This window comes from Panulirus ornatus, chromosome 4 (genome assembly GCF_036320965.1).
Source record: "Panulirus ornatus isolate Po-2019 chromosome 4, ASM3632096v1, whole genome shotgun sequence".
Taxonomy (NCBI): Eukaryota; Metazoa; Arthropoda; class Malacostraca; order Decapoda; family Palinuridae; genus Panulirus; species Panulirus ornatus.
In genome coordinates this window covers 69,631,873-69,643,876 of record NC_092227.1, presented here as the reverse complement: position 1 = coordinate 69,643,876, position 12,004 = coordinate 69,631,873, and the positions used below count along the sequence as shown (strand labels likewise).

Genomic DNA, 12,004 nt, shown 5'->3' with positions numbered 1-12,004 from the left:
CGACAGCAGAGCATAAATGTAGCTTGAACTGGTTGAGGTGAAAGGTATGATAATGCAAAGGTAGATTACGTCCCCCTGGATGTTTCATCTAGGCACCTGTGGAGTAGTGAGAAACCAGCAATGGTAATGATTTAGCAGAGTTAGTGTTGGAGGAGACTGGATATGAGGGACATTGTTTTACTTGGTTGGATGTTCATGTGACGGTAGCGAAACCAGTCAAGTATCTGAGGCAGCAGTGAGGAATTTTAGCAAGTGATTTAGAAATATAATCTCGACTTAACTGTAGAAGATAAGCAACGTGAGTATGTGAGTGAAATATGGTTGGGCAGAGACGTGACGAGATTAATGTCTTCAGCCAGGAGGAATGACTGAGTCAGAGGCATCACACTCAACTGAAAACCAAGTAATGTGTTGCCTGACAGTTTATGGAGAGTAGTAAGAGGAAACAATGGGGAGTGTCGGGAAGGCTGAAGTTCTTTATACATAATGTTGCAGCCAAGCCTGAGAGGTGCTCGAGATCATACACTTTTAACAGTATAACGGCTGTTGGGGTATGGGATCATGGTGCGAGAGGCTTGAAGATGTAGGCGTCCATCTTTATAAAGTGGGACATCACCAAGAGACACCCGTGTATGGGACATCACCGAGAGAGCCGTGTGTGGGACGTCATCAAGACACATCAGGGTGTGGGACATCACCAAAGACACCCGTGTATGGGACATCACCGAGAGACAGCCGTGTGTGGGACGTCACCAAGACACATCAGGGTGTGGGACATCAAAGACATCCGAGTACCGCATATATAAGAGGCGTGGGTGGTGGGTGAGGAAGACAACTCCTCCTGTCCTTAGCCTAATCACACTCTGGTATTTCTAAACAGAAGAAGCAGCTGGCAGCATTAGTTTACCCCTCAAGTGGTTCACAAGTGGCCAGGACGGTTTTCAGAAGGGAACACCTTACTCACCTCCAGACCGGAAGCCCTTGAGATGTTTTGAAACTATAATAAGGGAAGCTGTATATCATATAATACTCAATACTCTTTATAACTATCCATTAACATAATGTATACTTATATCGGGTTCTAAGGTACCGGGGAAAAGGTTTATCCAATATGGACATGTGATGCGGACTTGGTGTAGACCAACCTTTGTGAAAACCACTTCATAAAATATCGCTTGGTTCTGAGCGTGTGGTTATTCATCTTTTATGAATATCTGTGGTTTTCAAAAAAGATATCTTCAACAGCTTTAAAAGCAAAACCCTTTGAAATTTCACACTCTTGTGATATATCTTTATCATAAAACTGTTGTTCATAGATTGTGTCGAGACGTGTACCTCCACAACAGTTTACAGAATGTCCTTATTTACGCATTGAATTAAATTGGTGTGTATGGTGGCCCACAGCCACATCTCTGTCAGGTCTCAAAAGGAATGTTCAAGAAATTGACGAAAGAAAATCTGTGTGTGACAGAGGCATCAGTACAGACTAATTACCCATAAACCAAAGGTAAATACCGTGCCATACAGTTACAAGAGTGACTAAGAAATGATAACACAAAAGGGAATTACGATGATGAAGCACAGATAACAGTGTTACAACACAGATAATTGAAATCATGCAAGTACATTATAGCTGAAGTGAAGAGTATATCACCGAGAGGTGACGGAAAAGACACAGACCGAAGCTAGGATCACGGGTCAAGGTGACCGACGGCTTGTATGTGGGAGGGTCGTGTTGCTGCAGGACCTGCGTAGATCATCGTACGCAGTGGAGATTCTCCCCCGAACCCCAGTGCTATTACATCGCTGGGCGGAGGCTTAAGAGAGAGAGAGAGAGAGAGAGAGAGAGAGAGAGAGAGAGAGAGAGAGAGAGAGAGAGAGGAGAGAGCCTACGTGCTTTCACTCAGCATTTCACAGGGATCACAGCACAGGTTTAAACAGACTGCAGATTACAAAGCTGCTGATGACTACATTCAGAGATCTTACTTCTACACTTACCCTGAAGCTGGCCAGGGCCAGGGAGGTGCCAGCACACAGCAGCCAGGCAACAGGGAACACCACGTAGCACGAGTAGATCCCCAGGGTGTGCAGGAGGGCCGCCAGTAGGCCGCTCACGCCGCCCCAGAACACGACCTCGCCCGTCCTGTCGACCGTCCACACCATGATGCTCCTGCCTGCAGCTGAGGTGCAGGTTTAGACAGAATGTTTCGTTGATGTGTTTACATCTTAACGGTAAAATCATTCCACGATTACTTAATATCGTTAACGTTAGACATACGTATTAATAGGGGCATCAACATGATTGATGACCGAACATGGTAAAAGACTGATAAAACAGAATTGATAACCTTTCTATTCAAAACAAGACCTGTGATGACATTACATAATTACATTTTCCATCTGGATGCTGACCATCTTTGAACCGATGGGCTGTGCTAGTAGCTCCCTGAGATTGAATATACGTGGACAGTATTCATGGCTTATGAACATTCCAGGAGAATATCCTCAGGTACTTCCTGACTTCCATAATGATTACGTTCACCACCTGATGATGTGATACAGACTAAGACCAGGTGAACGGAATGACTGCAAAGTGAACGTGAAAGGTGAAAACATAAGTTATAAGCCTAAAGAGCCAAACAAGTCATTACTGTGGAAAATTTTGGACGGTAATCATTAAGAAGCCTTGTGAACTGAAGATGATGTGAGAAGTTGCCATAGAGGGAGGAAGAATGTCATCCACAGTCGTCATCACCAGGATGTGTGTGTGTCTGATTTGAACGTAGGAGAGATATGCATATGAATCAAAATGTTAGTGTATATAGATTAGATAAGTGAATAAATAATTGTAATTAATTTCCAGAAAACAGGTTAGGTTAGGTTAGGTTAGGTTAGGTTAAGTTAGGTTAGGTTAGGTTAAGATAAGTTTGTAACTTGAGAGAGGTGAGGTCGTCGAGGGTGACTTGTGCCTTGATCCCCTCACCTGTTTCTTAATTCATCAGCGGGCCCCGCCCAGTGGCGGCTGGTGTATTACATTCTGTTTCTCTCTATCTGTACTCAGTCCTGACGATGTAATTATACGACAGCGTTTGACAATTCGTAATTTCAGTTTCATTGTGGGTTTTACCTGCATTTTATGTACACTACCTACTTGTGTGCTTTATTGCATATACGCATAATTATATATACTCACACATAAAGTGCATATGAAGGCGCACTTTCACAGAACACATAACACCCTTCCAGAATTTGAACCTCGTACCACTCGGTAATGTGGTCAGCGTACCCAACTATCACGTAAATGGTACGGGGTTCGAATCCTTCTGTTGAAGGGCATTGTGATGTATATGTATATATATATATATATATGTATTGGAAAAGATCACAATTTTGCGCGTGATCGATATTCCATGGGTTCACGGGGAAAATGGGAGCTTATCGTGTTTCATTTTCCCCGTGGACTCATATATATATATATATATATATATATATATATATATATATATATATATATATATATATATATATATATTCCTATGATTAAACGTACAATTACATAAGGCATTGCTACTAATCAAATAGCCACCTTTTTTAAAGCATACCCGTGGCTGACTGGATGAAGGCGCCGACCATCTCCACAAGAGACAGTGGTTCGAATCCTTGATTTGTGATGGGTATTGTATGTAATCGCGCGCGCGTGTGTGTTCATTGAGACAGCAAGTTAAGAATGATCGTTCGTAACAATCACCGTGTGTGGCATCGTGCGCGTATCCCGCGCCACACCATTGTAGCATAAGATCATCAAGTTTGTTCTGACTCATCAAGACGTGAGGGTAGAGTAGCTGGCTAGGCTTGCTGATCGCTGCTGGTGCTGCTGCCATCTGCATCACAGAGGCTAGTCTGTTCGCATACCCTGGATGTCAGTGACTCGTCCAGCAGGCTAACAACAGCCTGCAGGACCAGGCTGTAAATATGCAAATACAGCCATCGCCTTTCGCGGTTCGTGAACGACTGTTGTGTGTTTAGAGCAATATTGTCGCTCCCGCAGCAGACGTCTCACAGGGTCGAGGGGATACCCCCGGGTGATCGGCTTCCTGTGTTTGTGAGGACGTGGTCATGTCCGACCTCACACCCGACAGCCCTATTGCTAGGATGTGAACAGATGATTTTCCCAGATAATGGTTTTGCTATCCGTCTCTCATCTAAGACCAGGAGCATATATATATATATATATATATATATATATATATATATATATATATATATATATATATATATATATATATTTTTTTTTTTTTTTTTTATACTTTGTCGCTGTCTCCCGCGTTTGCGAGGTAGCGCAAGGAAACAGACGAAAGAAATGGCCCAACCCCCCCCATACACATGTACATACACACGTCCACACACGCAAATATACATACCTACACAGCTTTCCATGGTTTACCCCGGACGCTTCACATGCCTTGATTCAATCCACTGACAGCACGTCAACCCCTGTATACCACATCGCTCCAATTCACTCTATTCCTTGCCCTCCTTTCACCCTCCTGCATGTTCAGGCCCCGATCACACAAAATCCTTTTCACTCCATCTTTCCACCTCCAATTTGGTCTCCCTCTTCTCCTCGTTCCCTCCACCTCCGACACATATATCCTCTTGGTCAATCTTTCCTCACTCATTCTCTCCATGTGCCCAAACCATTTCAAAACACCCTCTTCTGCTCTCTCAACCACGCTCTTTTTATTTCCACACATCTCTCTTACCCTTACGTTACTTACTCGATCAAACCACGTCACACCACACATTGTCCTCAAACATCTCATTTCCAGCACATCCATCCTCCTGCGCACAACTCTATCCATAGCCCACGCCTCGCAACCATACAACATTGTTGGAACTACTATTCCTTCAAACATACCCATTTTTGCTTTCCGGGATAATGTTCTCGACTTCCACACATTTTTCAAGGCTCCCAAAATTTTCGCCCCCTCCCCCACCCTATGATCCACTTCCGCTTCCATGGTTCCATCCGCTGACAGATCCACTCCCAGATATCTAAAACACTTCACTTCCTCCAGTTTTTCTCCATTCAAACTCACCTCCCAATTGACTTGACCCTCAACCCTACTGTACCTAATAACCTTGCTCTTATTCACATTTACTCTTAACTTTCTTCTTCCACACACTTTACCAAACTCCGTCACCAGCTTCTGCAGTTTCTCACATGAATCCGCCACCAGCGCTGTATCATCAGCGAACAACAACTGACTCACTTCCCAAGCTCTCTCATCCCCAACAGACTTCATACTTGCCCCTCTTTCCAAGACTCTTGCATTTACCTCCCTAACAACCCCATCCATAAACAAATTAAACAACCATGGAGACATCACACACCCGTGCCGCAAACCTACATTCACTGAGAACCAATCACTTTCCTCTCTTCCTACACGTACACATGCCTTACATCCTCGATAAAAACTTTTCACTGCTTCTAACAACTTGCCTCCCACACCATATATTCTTAATACCTTCCACAGAGCATCTCTATCAACTCTATCATATGCCTTCTCCAGATCCATAAATGCTACATACAAATCCATTTGCTTTTCTAAGTATTTCTCGCATACATTCTTCAAAGCAAACACCTGATCCACACATCCTCTACCACTTCTGAAACCACACTGCTCTTCCCCAATCTGATGCTCTGTACATGCCTTCACCCTCTCAATCAATACTCTCCCATATAATTTACCAGGAATACTCAACAAACTTATACCTCTGTAATTTGAGCACTCACTCTTATCCCCTTTGCCTTTGTACAATGGCACTATGCACGCATTCCGCCAATCCTCAGGCACCTCACCATGAGTCATACATACATTAAATAACCTTACCAACCAGTCAACAATACAGTCACCCCCTTTTTTAATAAATTCCACTGCAATACCATCCAAACCTGCTGCCTTGCCGGCTTTCATCTTCCGCAAAGCTTTTACTACCTCTTCTCTGTTTACCAAATCATTTTCTCTAACCCTCTCACTTTGCACACCACCTCGACCCAAACACCCTATATCTGCCACTCTGTCATCAGACACATTCAACAAACCTTCAAAATACTCATTCCATCTCCTTCTCACATCACCACTACTTGTTATCACCTCCCCATTTACGCCCTTCACTGAAGTTCCCATTTGCTCCCTTGTCTTACGCACCCTATTTACCTCCTTCCAGAACATCTTTTTATTCTCCCTAAAATTTACTGATAGTCTCTCACCCCAACTCTCATTTGCCCGCGTTAGTAAAAGTAAAGGACGGGAGATTTCCAGCCCCCTATATATATATATATATATATATATATATATATATATATATATATATATATATATATATATATATATACATTGAAAATTTCATAAAACTCGAGTGAAAATTAAAACGAAACTGTAGTTAAATCTGAAGTTCATAAATCATGAATGATGGTAGTCTTTATTTACCTGATTTTAACCGTGATTAAAGAAAACGTAGGCTTTCGTTTTCTGAAGGATTTTGGATCTGTAGTTACAAATAGAATGTTAGCTGTGTACAACAGAGTTGAAGGTGTTTCTGTAGGACCAAAACACAGAGATTATACAGATTTCTAGGACGGCTTCAGTGGTTATAGAAGCTTCTTTGCTAGGGACAGATAGCATCTGAATAGGATAGAACATGGTTAATTACAGTATTAGACGAACAAAATCAAACGGGTTCTTAGGAAAACTAAGTTGGGTGTATGTCGGTTAAATTTAGAAAGTCAGCCCTCAGGAAAGGAAAGGAAACGAGGGAGTGGGTGTAGTGCCACCCTACAGAAGATACTGTCAGGTCAGGGGACGTCGGTCCGGTGGTGGCTAGGCTAGAAGGATGTTTACAGAGGACGTCGGTCAGGTGCCGGCTAGGCCAAAGGGATGTTTACACTCAACTGTCAACCTCCAAAAAACTGCATCTCAAGATCCTTGTCCTTCACAGTGTAACATTAAGGTTTTCTGTACCAACACCACAAGTGTAAACATAAAGGAAGATGATCTAATAGCTTCTGCACTGTCAGGTAAGCCAGACACCATGACAATAACCGAGATCTTGATATATCTGCAGATACGGTGATAACAGGAGATATGCTCGTATCAGTAAGTCTGAAGGTATTCATATTACTGTACATGAAACTGATTTGTCATTGTATACAGCTCTCTATGCAGCGAACTGTTGATGTTACTGGGCTCTGCCTGCTCGAGGTTATATTACGAGTGAAAAGTTACCTTTGGCGAGGCTGTATCATTTGGAGTAAAGTCTCTTCAAAGAACCTCACATACCAAAGGAGTCTACATTTTCCCTGCTGCTGGGAGTAGAGCAGCCGTGGGCTGCAGGAAACTTTAGAAACTGGTACTGGGATGATTATCAGAATAATCGAACTGTTTGATAGAAACGACAAAATGATTGTTGGAGTAGTACATATAACCCCAAAACAATGTGAGAATTATTTCACTGTACACATAGAAATTAATCATCTAGTAGATAACAAAAAGAAATTATTGTGGGTGATTGATCAACCCAAGCGATAAGTTTTCTTAATAAGTGACCGTAAAGAGAACAGATTTGTTGACTTCATAGGAGATTGCATAGTAAATCAAAACATGCATGACCCAACGCGAGGCACAACGTTGAAGGTATAGTCCTTAACCATAGACAGGGACGTTATGAATTTTTCGGAGGGCGAAAGATTAGGTCGCAGTGACCATGATATATTTGAAGTTCCATTGTGATTCTAAAGAAAATGGCATAAGATATCGGGACCAATTTTAAATTGGCAAGATGTTTGCAAGATGTTTCGGAATATTAGGAATGTATATTAGATGAAGGACCTATTGTTGAAACATATACTGTGTACCTTTGGAAATATGGATATGTCTCTTTGAGAGATAGTATTCCTAGAGTAAGAGAGGCGTAAAAATAATGTCAGGTTGGTTGACCAATGACATGAAAGACTGAATTAGAAGCAGAAGAGACGGAATGGTGATAATCACCAGGCTCTGAATGTATGTAGGAGTACAAACAAGAGTGAGGCAAGGAAATTAGAGTCGATATATAAGGGTTCCAAAAAAGGAATTCTCACACCATGAAGATGGAAGCTAGAGAATTCTCCAACTACGTCAGAACGAAAATATCAAGGACAGTATAAGCCCGTTACCTGATGATAATGGTACCTTTACAAATAGTAATAATGGAATGGCTGTATTATCAAATGATTTACTGATCGCCATCGAAACAGTTTCAAATATGCCACATGGAAAAAGCGGATTTCTAGGTACAGAGTATGAAAAAGTAGATATTCATGACATTCAATCTTATGAAGTGCTTATATAGCTAGAAAAATTCAGTCCCAGTAAGTCAATTTGGTCCTGATGATTTCTCCCAAATCATTGAAGGAGGTAAACTGACAGCAACATATTTACTTTTACTTAGATACTTACAAAAGAAAACTTTACCAAGTGATTGGAAACTCCAGAATGTAACATTTTTTTTTTCTAAATGACGAAAAATGCTCTTTAAATAACCGACTTATCATCCTTACTTCTGCTTAAAGTATAACCTTAGAGAATCTTTGATAATCTGCCGATGACACAAAATCTAAGGAAATGAAAAATCCAGACAAAAGAAGACGGTTTAGCGATTTCCGTGAAGTTTACTGACAAATCGGTTGTCACTGTGGGCCTCGTGAGTGGAGATCAGTGGAGACAGATGGAAAGTTATGTATTTTGGTGACAGAATTCCAAAAGAATGAAGATGGGATATTTCGTAAACCATTGTTGAAAACCGAACAAGCGAGAGACCTTGGCTTGATGATCAGTAATGACCTTCAACACGCACAAATGCATATAATAAAACAAGACATTAGGTTTCATGGCATAAAGATATAAATCATAAAACGAAGTATATACTTTTCTATATAAGATTTTCATATTAGCAAATTCTCGTGATAGTACAGGGTGTCCTTGCATTGCTGTTGTCCTGTTGAATGATATGCCGGAAGGGGTGGTGCGTAGGGAGGAGACTTCTGCTTCACTGCCTCCATCTAGAGTGGGGAAGAGCCTTCTCTTTACCATCGGCCAGGAATCTACCAGTGTTGTCCTGCGGCATAAAACCTCGTCATAGACCATCAGGTCTTCAGGTATGTGGCTCTCCCGTGTACGACGAATCGCTCATTAGTTTAACTACACCAGTCTGGCGGACGGAGGACGAGGCTGGTGACCTTGAGCGGGAGAGCGCCATGTGTGGCTGCAACACGCGATGTAAATACCGGCCGCTCCCTCAGCCACTCGTCATCAGTGTGTAACACCTATGCCACTACCTTGCTCCATCACCACCCACCGCTGCAACACCTGTGCCACTCCCTCGCTTTCTCACCACCCACCACTGCGACACCTGCGCATCTCCATCGCTCCCTCATCACCCACCACTGTGACACCTGTGCCACTCCCTCGCTCCGTCACCACCCACCACTGCAACACCTGTGCCACTCCCTCGCTCCGTCACCACTCACCACTGCAACACCTGTGCCACTCCCTCGCTCCGTCACCACCCACCACTGCAACACCTGTGCCACTCCCTCGCTCCGTCACCACCCACCACTGCAACACCTGTGCCACTCCCTCGCTCCCTCACCACCCACCACTGCAACACCTGTGTCACTCCCTCGCTCCGTCACCACCACCACCACTGCGACACCTGTGCCACTCCCTCGCTCCGTCACCACCCACCACTGCAACACCTGTGCCACTCCCTCGCTCCCTCACCACCCACCACTGCAACACCTGTGCCACTCCCTCGCTCCGTCACCACCCACCACTGCAACACCTGTGCCACTCCCTCGCTCCGTCACCACCACCACTACAACACCTATGCCACTCCCTCGCTCCCTTCACCACCACAATCATTCTTTTTTCTTAGGGTGGTTGGCGAAGAGGAAGAAGAGGTGGAACAAGGAAAAGGATAGTTTGAAATGAACTAGAGACTGAAGTGTGTGCAGGTGTAGGGTGTTATTTTTTTATGTTTATGTGATTTTCTGGAAGTATGTTTTTGGTGCCATATTTATATCCGGTTGGCTAGGGGAGTGTACGTCTTAGTTCTCTATCTTTGGTTTTTCTGAAGGAGGTTCACTAAGCTGAGCTACACATAGTCCAATATGTACATCGATGGATGACTGGAGCCTCCCTGGGTGCTCTGAGGCGTCGAGGGAACCAACGGTGTGACATGTTTGTACTGTCGCCCAGATCTCGGGTCTGTATGTAGTTTGTGTCACCACCTGAATCCGTCGGCGTCCACACCAAGTGACACCTAGAGCTGTCACCATCCACATCTACCACCGTCCACATTTGATGCCATCTATGTACACCTGTAAATGCCTACATGTACGATAGAGGGAGAGAGCTCTACAATCATGGGGTCCCAACTCTTGAACTTTCTCTTTTTTTTAATAAAATTTTTTAAAACTTCTGATCGCTGCCGAATTCACAATTTCAACACTCACTTTATGCCACTCATCCACCACTTTCTTATTATAAAAGAACTTTTTTACATGTTATTCTAACCTTTTTTTTCTGTATTTCACGTTGTGGCCTCTGGCTGCTTTATCTTGGCATCTTTCGGAGAAGTGTTCACTGCTGACGTCATCAAACTGGTCCAGAAACAGTCACCTTCACTCTTCTCTTTTTCACGTTGAACAGATTCATGTCCTCTAACCTCTCATTTGTAACTCAGTTTCCGTAATCATAGTATTATTTTTGTTGCTCTCCTCTGGACCTTCTCGTTTAGTTCTTTGTGCTCCTTGAAGTATGATGACCAAGCGTGAGAAGCTTATCAAATTCTGGCCTAAAATACGACGTAAACAGTTTGCTGAATATTGCCTTTCCCATGTACCAGAATGCAGTTGCAGGATTTGCCGGCAGACACTTTGTCTCCCTCACAGTTCTCCTAAGGTGGAGCTCTGGCGACGGGTCTGATACAGTGTCGACTCCCAAGGTTTTCTCACACACACAAGCTTGCAGATTCTTCCGCTGTGTCTTATCCTCATTCTTAAGTATGTATTCGGGTTAGATTTCATTAAACATTGATCAGACCGACCTTGATGATTGTCTAGGTCCCTTCATAGTTGGAACAATCCTCCTCAATTCTTACTTTCACGATGGCTATCGCATCATCGTCCGCAAACATATTTCGGGAGGAGTTACCGATCACGTCTACCACCACCGACACCTTCCACCGCCTACACCTTCCACCACCCACACCTTCCACCACCCTCACCTTCCACCACCCACACCTTCCACCACCCTCACAAGCTGCCATCCACATCTACCCTGACCCACAACTGACTATGTCCCACACAAGCCACTATCTACATTTTGCTATCAAGGACGCCGCCACCAGCCGCACCCATCATTCCTTAGCGCGCCTTCCTGCCCCCGTCCACCATGAACATCACCCGTTCCCACCATCACCTGCACCTGTCACCATCATCACACATGCCATACTCTGCTACTGTCGTCGTCCACAGCTGCTGCTTCTCACCTTCGCCACTGTCCACGCGGACCAAGCGATACTCCGATGGCTGCTAGGTTTGGAATCAAGCCAAAGACCTCGTGAAAACCCGTCCCACAAGCCAGCCTGGGGATGGTACGACGCTCCCTCGCGTGACGACCGTGTGTATAGAGACCCGTAACCTGACGACTGGTGATGAGGGGACTCCCTTTGTTAGTGCGTCCCGGGGGCAGCGGAACGTAACCTAACCTAACCTTGGCGACGTGACGGGCTTTCCCGGCGACACACTCAGATCAGCCAGGTGGTTGTGAGGCTACCACACACACACACGTCTGGGGTAAAGTGGATAAGAAGCGGAAGGAAGCTGGGTGGCGTTCCTCACCCTCCTCCCAAGATTGACATTCATACTGCCATCTTTTTTTCCTACCAGTTAGATCGT

At 44.1% G+C, this 12,004-nt stretch overlaps 1 protein-coding gene across 1 annotated transcript in view; it reads right to left on the bottom strand.

Moving 5' to 3' along the window:
* LOC139767097 (D-beta-hydroxybutyrate dehydrogenase, mitochondrial-like) overlaps positions 1-12,004 on the bottom strand; it is a 52,071-nt gene that overhangs the window by 28,172 nt on the left and 11,895 nt on the right. The window contains 1 exon segment of the mRNA XM_071696081.1: positions 1,999-2,180. Within this exon segment, the coding sequence (XP_071552182.1) occupies positions 1,999-2,163 (165 nt within the window). The 5' untranslated portion in view covers positions 2,164-2,180.